Source organism: Dermacentor andersoni, chromosome 5, assembly GCF_023375885.2.
Source record: "Dermacentor andersoni chromosome 5, qqDerAnde1_hic_scaffold, whole genome shotgun sequence".
Lineage (NCBI taxonomy): Eukaryota > Metazoa > Arthropoda > Arachnida > Ixodida > Ixodidae > Dermacentor > Dermacentor andersoni.
Window position 1 is genome coordinate 9,718,526 of NC_092818.1, and position 15,236 is coordinate 9,733,761.

At 48.5% G+C, this 15,236-nt stretch overlaps 1 protein-coding gene across 7 annotated transcripts in view; it reads left to right on the plus strand.

Moving 5' to 3' along the window:
• Window positions 1-15,236, plus strand: part of Amph (amphiphysin) — a 265,780-nt gene that overhangs the window by 94,573 nt on the left and 155,971 nt on the right. For all 7 annotated transcript variants that reach the window (XM_050177365.1, XM_050177368.1, XM_050177366.1 and 4 more), the window contains exons 4-5: window positions 11,761-11,856; window positions 12,192-12,302. In XM_050177365.1, the coding sequence (XP_050033322.1) occupies window positions 11,761-11,856; window positions 12,192-12,302 (207 nt within the window). The remainder of the gene's footprint in view (window positions 1-11,760; window positions 11,857-12,191; window positions 12,303-15,236) is intronic.

The following is a 15,236-nucleotide window of genomic DNA, read 5'->3' on the forward strand; positions in this document are numbered from 1 at the left end:
GGCAGCCACCGTAGAGCAGAATTTAACGAGGAGCGCGAGCGGCTCACGTGCGCCGCAGCGGAACCGCCCCCCTCAGCGGTACCGAGAACAGAGTAGCCGCTCCGGCTCGCCACATTGTTTCCGATGCGGTTCGCGGGACCACATCGCGTCAGCACCACAGTGCCCAGCGCATGGCAAGACTTGTTCGTTTTGTGGTCACAAGGGCCACTTTCAAAGGGTATGCAACCGCAAGCTAACCCAAATGCAAGGCCGAGTACGTGAAGTTGAATTTCATGAAGATGTTTCGTCATCCAGCAGTGCTGAGGATGTTTTGACTGTGCAACGTTCCGCGCGTAGCGGAATTCATATTCAATTGCAAGTCGCGAATGTCACTTTGACATTCCTTGTTGATTCAGGGTCGTCTGTTTCAATCTTGTCGGAACAAGAATTCAGTCGATATTTTCAGAGCGTTCCGCTGCTGCCTGCTCCGCATGTTAGTCTGTTTGACTACTCTCAACGGCTGATTCCAGTGCTAGGTTGTTTCCAGGCAGACGTTCGATTTAAAGGCCGCACAGCGTCGCTACGTTTTTATGTTGTTCACCGAGGCACTTCTCTGATCGGTCTAGACGGCATTAAAGCCTTGGATCTTCGCATTGAGGGTTCTGCTCTCAAGTGCCTATACACGTATATTGCTCCGCAGCCGACTGTTGTTGACCCGCTATCCTCGTCTATTTCCACACCGTCAAGCACGCAGCCCCATAACAAAGCTCTTCCGCCAGCCTTAGCACATGAGTTCAGTTCACTTTTCAGTGCCGAGTTGGGTCTTGCTAAGGGGTTCACGCATCGCATCAAGACACGGCAAGGCGTGCAGCCTGTAACTTCGAAGCTTCGCCGTCTGCCGTATTCTCTCCGTTCACCAGTATCAAATGAGCTTCATAGGTTGCTGAGCCTTGACATCATCGAGCGGATCGATGCTTCTGAATGGGTGTCCCCCATTGTTGTTGTTAACAAGAAAGATGGTAGCATCAGGATCTGTGTAGATCTTCGGGAGCCGAACAAAGCTATTGTTCCAGACAGTTTCCCATTGCCCCATACAGAGGAGCTGCTTCACGCTTTGGTAGGCGCTACACACTTCTCCAAACTTGACTTGGCTTCTGCTTACCATCAGGTTCTCTTGCACCCTGACAGCAGGGATCTGACAGCTTTCATCACCCATGATGGCCTTTTCCGTTTTAAAAGAGTTTGCTTTGGGTTGGTTTCTGCCCCAGCGGCATTTCAGAAGATGATGGCGAAAATCCTTGACCGCTGCCCTGGCGTGTTGTTCTACATTGATGATGTCATCATTTTTGGCAAGACCGCAGAACAACACCTTTCAAACTTGAAGACCGTGCTGCAAAAGATCAAGAACGCAGGTCTGAAACTGAACGACAAATGCCTTTTCGACGTTCCAGAACTTGCCTTTCTAGGGCACAAGGTCACTGCACGTGGTATCTTGCCACTTCCAGAGAAAGTAGACTCCATAGTTAACACACCAGTGCCAACTGATGTGGCCGCCCTTCGTTCGTTCCTGGGCCTCGTAGAATACTACTCCAAGTTTGTTCCACACTTGGCACAAGTGGTTGAGCCTATGAGAGTCTTACTTCGCAAAAATGAGCCATTCATCTGGTCTGCCGAAGCAGACAGCAGTTTCCGGAGGGTCAAGGAAATGCTTTCGTCAAGTACAGTCCTCCAGATGTTCGATCCGTCATTGCCAGTAATTGTGTCGACCGACGCGTCCGACTGTGGGCTGGGAGCAGTCCTGCAGCAACAAAGTGGCCACGAGCTCCGCACAGTCGCTTTCGCATCTCGTACACTGTCGCCTGCAGAGAGAAAATATTCAGTCGGTGAACGAGAAGCACTTGCGTGCATTTGGGCGTGTGAGCGATGGCACACGTACCTGTGGGGTCGCCATTTCACAATTCGAACAGACCACCAGGCACTGGTGTCCTTGCTGTCGTCACAAGGACATGGAAGACGCCCACTTCGAATCGCACGCTGGAGTGCACGACTGCTTTGCTACAATTTCACTGTTGAATACCGCAAGGGGTCCACAAACACTGTAGCAGATGCACTTTCTCGGCTACCAGCACCTACCTCGGAGGCAGGGATTGCTAAGGAGGAAGAAATTGTCTCGTTCATTGAGCCAGCCTGCGTGACTAAGGAGAAGTTCAGGCAGGCCGCCCTCGACGACAGTTGCCTGGAAGCCGTCAAGTCATTCGTGCTGAGTTCCTGGCCGCCAAAGAAGTCCATACCAGAAGAGGCGAAACCATTCTACGCCATTCGGGAAGAACTTTCTGTTGTCGATGACTTGCTTCTGCGTGGAGAGCGCCTCGTTGTTCCGTCCTCCCTCACGGCTCAGATCATCAGCACCGCGCACGAGACACATCCGGGTATCACGCGCACGAAGGCGCGACTGCGTGAGCGGTTCTGGTGGCCACGAATGGATAAGCAAGTGGAAACGGCAGTAAAAAACTGCCATATCTGTCTGGAGGCAGATAAGTCCGCCAAAACATCACCAGCACCGTTGCAACCTGTTGAATGGCCTGAGCGACCATGGCAAAAGCTTGGCCTAGACATTGTTGGTCCTTTGGAGCATGCAGCCTACAACAGCAGATTTGCTGTAACGCTTGTTGACTACCATTCGAAATGGCCAGAGGTGTATTTTTGCAGCGAAGTGTCCACGAGCACCGTGAAAGACTTTTTAAGAAGTGTTTTTGCCCGGGAAGGCTACCCGGAAGAGATCGTTTGTGACAATGGACCTCAGTTCACTTCGCGTGAGTTCATAACTTTCCTGCAACACAGAGGCATCAGTCTTTCACATTCTTCAGTATACTACCCCCAAGCCAATGGGCAAATAGAACGTTTCAATCGCACATTGAAAAACTTCATTCAAGTCTCACTCCTCGAAAGACGACCACTCCGGCAAGCTGTCACAGAATACCTTGCCATTTACCGCTGTACTCCGCACGCCACCACCGGAGTCGCCCCAGCAGTTCTGCTGCATGGTAGAATGCCCCGAACCAGGCTGGATATCGTGGGTTTCTCGGCACCAGCATTTGCGGAAGATCCAGCCAAGGAGTTGGCGCGACTTCGTCAAAGGGTTCGGCGTCAGCAGCAAAGCAGCAAGCACTACACGGACAAAAGAAGAGCCGCCAAGAAGACGAAGATAGCCGTAGGCGATTTTGTCCGTGTCAAAAAACCGTCCGTTCGGTTCAAGGGAGACTGCGCCTTTTCTTCACCCACTGAGGTGATCAAGAGGAGGGGACCAGCCTCTTTCCGACTTGGAGACGGCCGTACGTGGAATGCCTCCAAGCTTTCCAGGGTTCCGGAGAGGGGCACCTGGGGACCAGGCCCACCTGCCACGCCGCAGCCGCGGTCTCCTGAGGCGCTGCAACCTGCCACGCCGCAGCCGCGGTCTCCTGAGGCGCTGCAACCTGCCACGCCGCAGCCGCGGTCTCCTGAGGCGCTGCAACCTGCCACGCCGCAGCCGCTGTCTCCCGATGTGCTGCAGCCTGCCGTGCTACAGCCTCCTTCTCCCAGGACGCAAGAACTGCGTCCTGGCATAGCGCAGCAGCAGTCAACGAGCCCGTCGCCAGTGAGACGTCCAACGCGGCCGACCCGAGAGCGCCGGCCACCGGCCTGGCTCAAAGACTATCAGACCAATTAGTTCGTTGTCTGTCATTGTGTACATAGGTTGTAAATATGTGTAAATAAGTACAGTGTGCATGCTTTGGGGTTTTCGTTACTAATACTTACTAACAACTAACTACTAAAAATAAGGGAGGGAGTATGTTATATTCAGTTTCGTTATTCATTTCGGTTCTTTATTCCCCAGGGGGCGCTTCTGTTCTTCATTATATATATTGGTTGTATGTGTTAAATAAACGGCTTTTACTTCGGGACGGCTGGAGTCTGACTTCCACCTTCGGTCAACACCACAGCCACCTAGGATGATCGTTGAAATTAGCGGCGAAGACGACATCATCCAAGTAAACAAGACAGGTCTGCCACTTCAATCCTGCTAACACTGTGTCCATGACGCGCTGAAACGTTGCAGGCACCGAGCACAGTCCGAATGGCATGACCTTGAACTCGTAGAGGCCGTCTGGGGTGATGAAGGCGGTCTTTTCTCGATTTTTCTCGTCTACTTCTATTTGCCAGTAGCCAGACTTGAGGTCCATCGACGAGAAGTATTTAGCATTGCAGAGCCGATCCAATGCGTCGTCTATCCGTGGGAGGGGGTATACGTCCTTCTTCGTGATCTTGTTCAGTCGATGATAACCGACCGAAAAACGTAGGCTTCCATCCTTTTTCTTCACTAAAACAACAGGAGATTCCCACGGGCTTTTAGATGGCTGAATGATGTCGTCACACAGCATTTCATCGACTTGTTTTATAGCTTCACGTCGAAACTCGGTAAGGGCTCTGGTGGAATGGTCGAGCACACTCTTCGGTTATTATGCAATGCTTTGCAACTGGTATTTGCCAAATCTTTGATGATGTCGAAAGCAGCCTTTGTATCGTTGGACAAGATTTTCAAGCTGTTGTTGCTTAATCATAGTGAGACTTGGATTTATTTCGAAGTCTGGTTTGGGTGCTATCATTGTCGACACAGATGCGGCAGAATCCGAGAGGACATGCACATTGCTGGTTTCCACAGTTTGCTCCATGTACACGATTGTCGTGCCCTTGTTGATCTGCTGTCCTCCACGTACCCAATTGTCGTGCCCTTGTTGCTGGCTGAAGTTTGTTAGCATCACTTTCACTTTCCCTCCGTGCAGTCGAGCAATCCCTCTTGCCAGGCAACGCAAATTTCGCAATCAAGCAGTAGACATTGGGCGCACTCGTCTGCGAGTGTTTCGCTGCTGACGAAAATGACAATGCTGGAGTGAGGCGAGATGCTCGCTTGGTCCTGAAGTACACTCAAGGCACATTGATGACTGCGAAGCTTCTCCTTTGGTATCGCTTGGTCTGTAGACAGCGTTATCGACTTCAACCTTAGGTTGGTGATGGAGCCGTGTTGGTTCAGGAAGTCCATGCCGAGAATTACATCTCGCGAGCACTGTTGGAGGACAAGGAGTGTTTACGGGCAGGTCCAGTCATGAACTGCAGTTGCTGTGGAAATTCCAGTCGGCGTTATGAGGTCTTCCAGCTGTCAAAATATGAGGGACGTCCCATGCAGTCTTGACTTTCTTCAACTTTGCAGCGAACAATCCACTGATTATGGAGCAGTCGGCTCCTGTGTCCACTAAGACGGTGACTGTGCGGCCGTCGAGAAGCACGTCCAGGTCGGTTATTTGTCTTGCATTGCAGTTAGGTATTGACGTCGGATCATGGCTGCACTGCGTTGAGGTGTGGCTGGTATGTCGCGTCGTCGGGTCTTTGGTTCGTGCATTCTTTGCTTCTAGGCTTCATTGGGATGGTGGCGTCTCGTTCATGTGTTGTCTAGATAGTCTTTCCGGCATCTTCGGCGGCGGCGGAGGATCTTCGTCAGTTCGACGAACAGCAACCACCACACCTCCATCGGTTGCTGCTTTTAGTTTTCTGGGTATCAATCTCTTAGCTACCTGCGTAGAAACTTGCATAATGCGCCTTCTAATGAACGAAAATTAGCATATGTTACTTATGTTCGCCCACAACTAGAATACGCTTCATCCACACGGTCACCATATCAAAATTATCTAATCCGTATGTTGGGAGCCGTTCGAAATAGGGCAGCCAGATTAATCTCTGGCAACTACGACTATTGTTCAAGTGAATCAAGGGAAAATCAGACATCCACCCGTTCGTAGCAATTGCTACAAAGGAAACCCATACGGGTTCCTCGAAAGAAAAGCCTCAGAGTTGAGGAAAAATTCGTCTTGGTCCGGGACTCGAACCCGGGACCACCGCCTTTCCGGGGCAGCCGCTCTACCATCTGAGCTAACCAGGCGGCTAGCTGATGGTAGGGCGAAGTCGAATTTGTCGACAACACGAAGCAAAGGCAAGTGTTTGACATAGTAGTTCTGCGGAAACCCATAAGGGGGAGAGAAGTAAATGAATAAAGGGAAAATCGGACATCCACCCGTTCGTAGCAATTGCTACAAAGGAAACCCATACGGGTTTCTCGAAAGAAAAGCCTCAGAGTTAAGGAAAAATTCGTCTTGGTCCGGGACTCGAACCCGGGACCACCGCCTTTCCGGGGCAGCCGCTCTACCATCTGAGCTAACCAGGCGGCTAGCTGATGGTAGGGCGAAGTCGAATTTGTCGACAACACGAAGCAAAGGCAAGTGTTTGACATAGTAGTTCTGCGGAAACCCACAAGGGGGAGAGAAGTAAATGAATAAAGGGAAAATCGGACATCCACCTGTTCGTAGCAATTGCTACAAAGCCCATACGGGTTCCTCGAAAGAAAAGCCTCAGAGTTGAGGAAAAATTCGTCTTGGTCCGGGACTCGAACCCGGGACCACCGCCTTTCCGGGGCAGCCGCTCTACCATCTGAGCTAACCAGGCGGCTAGCTGATGGCAGGGTGAAGTCAAATTTGTCGACAACACGAAGCAAAGGCAAGTGTTTGACGTAGTAGTTCTGCGGAAACCCTTTGTAGCAATTGCTATGAACGGGTGGATGTCTGATTTTCCCTTTATCCATTTACTCTCCACCTTGCGGGTTTCCGCAGAACTACGTCACACTATTGTTCAAGCAGTAGCCGAATAAAACAAGGCCTTGCATTTCAGTCCTTAGAAGACAGCTGCGTCATTGCTCTTTCATGTCTGTTTCACAGGTACATGTATTGTAATACCATATTTACACAATTGTAAGTCGATTCGAATGTAGGTCAACCCCCCTATATCGTGTGTTACAGGAAAAAAAAAAAAGAAAGAGCATACCCGAGGGTGCATTCTATAACGAAAATTTATTAGTAGCTGACATGGTCACTGGACTACTAGTCTTCGCTAGTGCTGCCATCGTCATTGCTGCTACAGTCCCACAGCGTGTCGTCGTCCAGTGAAATTCCACATTTGGCAAACGACCGCACCACTACATCTTGTGGAACAGCAGCCCACGCTTAGAATGCACCCAACCACACACTGCCGTCGGGGAGGCTCTTTTAGCAGGTCCGATTGGCGTAAGTTCGCGGTCTTCTGCCGCCAGCCACTCGTTGTACTCACGGCGGAGCAGGTCCTTAAAAGGCGAAGATCCAGGCTTGTTTCATGACGATGTCACACTTCACTGGCAGGGATCCATCACGCATTTCAGCGATGTTTAGCCGCAAGCTTGGCCTACAGCTCCGGAAAGCGTCCATACTTCGGCATATGGTAAATTCCTCACTTGCAGTCAGAGGTCAAAATTTTGCTTCGCTACAGTCGCCACTCTTGCACCACCCATTCAGAAACATCGAACTTACGGTCCGCTGCACAGTTATTTGTTTCTTCAGCACAAAGGATGGCAACCCTCTTGAACACTGCTGTGAACGAGTGCGAAATGATTAGTGGGCCTGGAGCACTCGTGACGACTGAGGAAACATGGAAGTAGCACGTAGCTGGCAGTGAAGTCGATTGTGTGTCGAACCAATGCCTTTGGTCAAACTAAGAGCACTAAAAGCATAGAGAAAGCTAAGAGCTACAGGGAAAGAGAAACACGTGAGTGGTGTCTGCTCTTCCATGAACTACCGATACTCCCCGCAAGCGCCACCGTTCTGAGGTTGCCACCACGAATGGAACAGCGGGACTTCCATTATCGACCCCACCCCCCCTCCCCCCATGAGTGTTGTGTGCACTGTAAAACTCTCAAAAATGTTGAAAAACCCTTCCGAAAAGCGAACAAACGTGCGGGATAGCTGCGGGTAGGGCCATAGAGCAAACAAAATTGTAACTACGTTGTAGCTCCCATTGGTCTCGCTTTTGTGGCAGTGCCATGTTTCAGTTTCGATTGTAAGTCGACCCCTCCACTTCAGATTTTCTAATTAAAAAAAAAATAGGTCGATTTACAATCGTGTAAATATGTTAACTTCCACTGTTTGCTGCTTCATGCTCCTCTGTGCACATCTCGTAGCATTCACAATGCGTGCATTCATGGTCAAACGCAGGCATTTAACTCATCACCACTACCAAGAGCTATTGCACATTGGAACAGTCTCCTGAATCACCTTGCATCCATCTCCAATCGTGAAACATTCCGTGATAACCTGAATTCGTTGCCTGTTAATTTTGTATGATATTGCACTTTGCTATTTTTGTCATGTAATTACTGTTGCCCCCCTTACTCAATGCCTTTCTATGGGCCTGTGAGGTAATGTGAATAAATGAATAAATAAATATGGGCTGATGGACCGGCACCAGACTGGGCCAGTGTATGGCGACAGGTAGCGGCCTGGTGACGATGAATGGGACAGTCATCAAGGGCTCCACCGGGTGGCGGCAGGTTAGTTGGCGATATCATGAGGGCGTTCAGCTTGCTGTGGGTGCAGAGCATTGATGGTAAAACTTCATAGTCCCATTTCGCGGTATGGGCACAATGGCACAGTAGGGCACCATGGCAGGGCAGGGACCATCCCATTTCGCGGTAGGGGGACCGTCGCGGCTGGCGATGGCGGCATATGTCATCGCTTCTGGCTGGGGTTGTGACAATTGTGGCTGCACCTGAGGAACTCAAAGTGATTGCTGTAGTTCCTCCTTGACCATGTCAGTGACTGAGGCCACCTGAGGTAGTGACGAAGGCAAGATCTTGCGCAGTTCTTCGCGCACAATGGCCCTGATGGTCTCTTGAAGGTTGTCGGAGCCCAGTGCTTGGATAGCACAGTATGGCATGAGCACTTTGCGGTTATATTGCCTAGTGTGCATTTCCAGTTTTCTCAATCGTCATTGTCTCTGTCAAGAACTCGGTTGTGGTCTTCGGCACGTTGCAGATCAGTCTGGTGAAAAGTTCTTGCTTGATGCCCCGCATGAGGAAGCGGACTTTTTCCCCTCCGACATTTCTGGGTCGGCATGCCGGAAAAGGCAGGTCATCTCTTCCGTGAAGATCACGATGGTCTCATTGGCCAGCGGCACTCAGGTTTCTTGTAGAGCTTGGGCTTGATCTTTGCACACGACGCTTGTGAATGTCTGGAGGAAGCCGCTTTGGAACAGATCCCATGTTGTTGAGGGGGTTTCTCGATTCTCGAACCACATCCTGGCGGCGTCTTCCAATGCAAAAAAGGCATGGCACAGCTTGTCATCACTGTTCCAGCTGCTGAATGTAACTACCCTCTCATACGTCTTCAGCCGGCTTTCCAGGTCCTCAAATGTTGATCCGCGTAACGTCGGTGGCTCCCTGGGCTGCTGCAGCACGATAGGTGTTGGTGACACTTGGGCTGCCATTGTAGCTGCTGTCGTGGCCATGCACTTCCTGGTCTTCTCAGGCAAAAGTCCGTGCTCTGGGAGCAGCCCTTGCTGGCTTTGGCTAGCTCTCTGGTCCTTGGCGACGTTTGCTTGTCCTCAGGTGTCGCTTGGATCATGATCTTAGCTTCTAGCGCGAAGTGAACACGGACACAGAAAGGAGCAGACAGGACGAGTGCTCGTCCTGTCTGCTCCTTTCTGTGTCTGTGTTCACTTCGCGCTAGAAGCTAAGATCATGTTAGCGTACCAACTCGCCCAACTGTCTATCCTGTCGCTTGGATCGCAGCTTTGTCGCACTAGCATCTATATGTAGCATGGTAGTGATGGTCAAGAAACACAGCAACAGAACTGTCAGTAGCTTGACTATTGGGCGGACCTGTGCATACAAAAGCAAGTTAAACTCGAAGCGCAACGATAGCGGCAAACACAGTCTTTAATCGGCGAAAATTTGATCTGCGAGGAAAGCGTGTCGGCTTTTATGCCTGAGTAATGGAAGGTTCCACAATAGTCACTGGTGCCCACTTGTCTTCCAGACAGTTTTGCACAATTTGCATTGTGCATACATGCAATCAGATTACACAAGGTTCGGTGACAACAGACAGCAGATAAAACCATCGATAACATTCGAGGAACCTCTGATACATGCAGGTGCGTATTGTGCTGAGCGATAACATTTGTTAGACGGTGAAATGCAATCACCCCAGAAAGATAAACAAGTACGCATGTCAATATTTTATGGATTTTCGCTTCAAATACACAGCTTTCGGAAAAGTCATAAATTCTTGCCGGGTATTACCTAAAAGTGCATTGCGTATCATGTATGATACACAAAGAACAACTTATTCAAACTCGACAAAACAAAAAAAGAAAGAAAATCTTACATAGGTATTTATACAGAATTTGTGTTATGCCAAACATTGAAATATTTAGTGATCATAACTCTGAACATAATTTTTCGTTATTTATTTATTTTTTTTAATGATTGGTGGTAGGTTGTTACACGACAGGGAAGAAGTTTGTTGTAAACAAGTTATTCGGACAACTTTTTCACTTGAAATCAGCACACAAGATTATAAGGGTGTTTGTTCTTTGGCAGCCTACTGCGATGTTTTCAATGAGAATGACATTCAGGTTGCTCTGCGAAGCAAGCATTAAGTGCTGTTTCATACAGCATATGTACTATTATGGGTTCTTTAGTGGAGGTGTGCAGATATTTGTTTCCTCACGAGATAACAAACTGGGGGTAATATATTATGTTTAACAAGCTCGTTGTTAAACATAACATGCTTCTTTTGTTGCAATGTATGTTTTCTCTGTTCCTGTTATTTCTGTACCCCACTCCTGCCTAAGGCTTGTAATACAGGCCGGCAGTATTTGCTAAATAAGAAAAAAAGCTATACTATTTCTCAGCACCATTATTGTCAGAAAATTATCCTGGTAGCTGTGTTGCAATAAACATAGCTTGGGGCTTGCGGTGTTCTAAGAGCTAATGACAACAGCCTTGATGATCTATCGCCATTACAGTATCATGACAAGCATTTTCACCTGTCTGCTAGACAGCGCATGCAACGTAGTGCGTAGTGGTATTAGAAGTGTGCAGCGACCTACATGCTTTTGATAGGTGATAAGCTAAACTTGCCGCCATTCTGTGTTGCCTCTTTAAGCAGTACCGGTCTAAGTGTTTTTGCTGCTGGTGGGAATCAAAACAGTTTGCAGTGGCCATCTGGGCTCATGTGCAGCCAGGAGTGGGGCAGGCTGCACAGATGCTAGCATGAAACGTGGCTCTACAGTTGCCAGACATGCAGCTGCTTTGTACTAGGTGACGCAGTGCACACAAGTAGAATGCCATGATTGGCACCACGTGGCAGCAGGTACTGTGCTTCAAAGCAAGCTGCATGAATTCTCACTCTGCAGATCATTGTACAAAGACGTTTTCTCCAGTTAGCGCAACTGGGGAACAAGTGAAGAAGATAAGACGCACAAGAACAAAACATATTAAAAAAGAACGAGAGACATGGTGGTGCTAATACAATGATTTGTGTGTATACAAATGTGTTTAGACACGCATTCGAAAGCTAGAAGACCGAAGACTGTACACTGCCCACTGTGCCACTACACTCCCCGCCAATTTCAAGATGTTTGTTGCAGTGGTGTTGCCTATCCTCTACTGCATAGGTGTACAACATAGATGGAATTATTTTTTGCAGCTTTGGAAAAAAGAAGCTCGTTAGTGTTTGTATTAGGTAACACCCACTGTGGCCTTGCATGTCTTTCATTGTTGGTCGATTAGTGCATAGCACTGTTGTTTAGTGGGTAGTTGTGCTGTATTACCACCAGGTGTATAGTACTGGCCATGTTTTCATGTGTTCTCCAACCACACCATGCCAGACTCTGGAACTCCTGTGGGATGACTACCATAGAAAGATGAATGACCAGGTGATGATTCCACTCAACAGCTACATCACCCAGTTTGCAGACGTTAGAGTGAGTACTTATTTTGGGCTTATCTCATCCTGGCTCCATTTTCCAGCCTTCATTAAGGTTGACCTTCTTTAGCACGCAAGGAAAAGAGAATTATTATCATTTGACCATTGTGCAAATATTATAAAATTCTTTACCTGTGTAGTGCACAGCTGTTTCAGGAAGAATGAAATTTCATTGGTAAATGTAGTGAAAGTGATGTACACATGTTCAGGCTTTACCAAAGCAATACACATTTCCTGGATGAGCAGCCAGCATTCTTGCATGGTGCCATTTTAAGGAAGCATTTTCCTCACTGCACCCGCATTCAAAGGTGATGGTAATTGCTTGCCTTGCAGGGGCGCATAGCTAAGCGAGGTCGCAAGCTGGTTGACTATGACAAGTGCCGACACAGTGTTGAGAGTCTGCGTAACTCTGCAAAGAAGAAGGATGACTACAAGCTGGGCAAGGTCAGTGTCCTCATAAGGAAGCATTGCAGCTGCATGCGATTTGTTTGTCTAACCGTGTTTATTTGAGATTGCAGTAATTCCTAACATGCACATGCCATGATGTACGTTAGCAGAAAAATAGCATTTCAGGGTCCTTGTCCACAATAAATCCAAAAGGCAATGCCTTCCGGCCTTAGGTGTGGATTAGATGGCGCAGTGTGTTTGCATAGGTGTTGCCTAGGTTACCATGACACAGTTTATCACTTGTGGAGTCGTTTGTGTGTGCATAAATTCCAGCAATGATCCTGTTGAAAGTTTGTCTGCTGTTGCTGAAAAATTTTCTTAGGGAGCTCAAGTCTGTAAGAAGAGACTGTGCTGATGAGCACAACAGTAAATGTGTATTCATTCCCCACATTCACGGGGTTTCACATAACCTGATGAAACTGGGAGGGTGTGCTCCTCGGAAGCTTGCCAAACTGTGCGGGGTAGTGAATATGGAGAAGAAAGAAAAACTAGCATTCACCAAGCAACATCCCAACAGTTTTAGGAAAAGAAACAGCTAGTAGATACTATCCTTTTGTGACGTGGTGCAACATATTCTGGCAAAACAAGCAGATGCTTGAGTGAGATTTCCAAGAGCACAAGTACGGTTATCTCTCCATCTAGGCTTGCACTGCAGAGATTGTGGTTGTGTGCCATCGTTTCAAAGAAAGAAAAACTGACATTTTGTCCATATCTTGCTGTCGTTTGGATGTTACAGAGGGTCATTTGAGAGGTGAAGAGAGTGTGTTTGAGTACTAGGCCTTGTGCAATCTCACAGTAGCAACTTCCTGTAGCAGTCTGGATGGACTGTCGTAGCCTTCCTTATGATTGTCCCCTTTTGCTAATTTGTCTCAAGTTCATTTGTTCTAGGCTTGCATCTACTATTCTGGGCAGTTGGAAAACAAGCTTGTAGTTAGTTGTTAGTGTACCTCGTGATGTTTCCTCTACACTTGACATTCTCTAGCAGTCATTTTTCAAGTGATGCACAACCAGCTAGATGCACATATTTTGACCAAAGCTTTTGTGGAATTGGGTGAACACACTGGGCTGAGGGGCTCACTGTGAACACCTGCATGTGTGAGCCACCATGCGCAAAGGGCACGGAGCAAGAAACATTTAGGAGTGGAAACTCCGCTGTTTGCGGCGACCAGAAAAGGTCACAAGCCCACGGAGCCACTTTCATGCTGGCGGTACCTGGCAGCCGAGCAAGAAATTACCGCCGGTTCGGTTGCCAAGGCAACCAGTCGCGCGTATTGCTTGCATTCGGCCCCCGCCCGCCTGGCACAAGGCAGTCACGCATGCCTCTTCAGCGCTGACAGCCTGGACAGCGATTGGTGCTACGCCTCAACCATTTGAGCACAGTGAAAAATAAAACACATTCTTTTTGGTGACCGCTATATTTAGGTAACCTGTAGCTTGCGGTTGTACGCGGCCCTGTTTTTTCACCCACGCGATGACTTTGACTGGATTGATGTAAGCGCTGCTGGCATTCATCGAAGGCAAACATGCCTTCGATTTCTTTGACCATATTACCAGGCTGATTTTCGTCAAGCTCATGGGCCTCGCACACTGTGTGAACATCGCTGACCTTCACCGCCGTTGATGTTCCTGGCTTGTCTGTATACGCTCATTCTTGAACATTTAATGGTAGCATGACTGATATTTGATGACGCTTCCTCGTGAGTCCGCTTCTTTTTCGGGAATGTCAAAGATGCTGGGGACGGAAGAAAGATGCATGGAACAGCCTCTGGACGCAGTGCAGGTTTTTTTTTTTTTTTTCGGGTGGTCCAGGATTACCTCGTCTCTAAACTCGACGTTGTATTTATCCCGTCTCATCATGTTGCTCGTGAAGTGATTCTCACAGACGTAATCTCTCCATGTGAGCTGGCGGCCATCCCCAGCAATCGCCGCAGCCCTTGGTTGCAGACTTTCAAGGTCATTCGGAACTTTGATTATGCTCACCTTTTCCCTCCAAGAGTTGTACTCGGTTTCGCCTTTTTCAACGAAACACTTGCGTCCAATCTGACGCTAGCGAATTCCGAAGGGCATTTGCGCGTAGCAGCGCTGTTAGTATTACTGTCCTCTAACAGACACCGACAAGAACTGTTGGTGTTTGACTTGTAAGTGTGCACAAACACAACATTTCAGCGTGCCCGCTGAAGCGAACGTCCGTGTCGTCTGCTTGTCGTCTGGTCTGCGCGGAAGATGCGGGTTCCGCCAAAGAGAGCGCGCCCGAAGTGCCCGCCCGGGCGTCTGTGTCTTTTCTTTTTTTTTTTTTTTTTTTTTTTGCTACGGCTTGCATGACGCGCCGCAAGGCGCCGCCACTGCATGCGCCCCCGTCGGAGTATGCTATTTTTGTGACTTTATCTGGTCGCCCACGTGCGCCCTCGCTGATGGGAGTTTCAACTCCTACATATTCTTCCTCCGTGGCAAAGGGTGGAGTCGGCTGTTGTGGGTTGATAAGCTGGTGCTATGTTAATTGGCCTTGATAACAGGAAACAATTGCGAAGCAGTTGAGGAAAGAAGGCAACACTGGGAAAATCCTTACACTGGTGTTGCCATTGCCAAGCTGGCCATGCTATTGTGGCTGGCAGGGAACATGCACTGTTTTGTTATATGCACAGTTTTGTCAAATAAATAAACACTTGAGTTCACTTATCATTTGAGATAAGTGAACCTACTCACCTACAGGGCAGAAACCTGGAGGCTTACGAAAAGAGTTCTACTTAAATTGAGGGCGACGCAACGAGCTATGGGAAGAAGAATGATAGGTGTAACGTTAAGGGATAAGAAAAGAGCAGATTGGGTGAGGGAACAAACGCGCGTTAATGACATCTTAGTTGAAATCAAGAAAAAGAAATGGGCATGGGCAGGACATGTAATGAGGAGAGAAGATAACCGATGGTCGTTAAG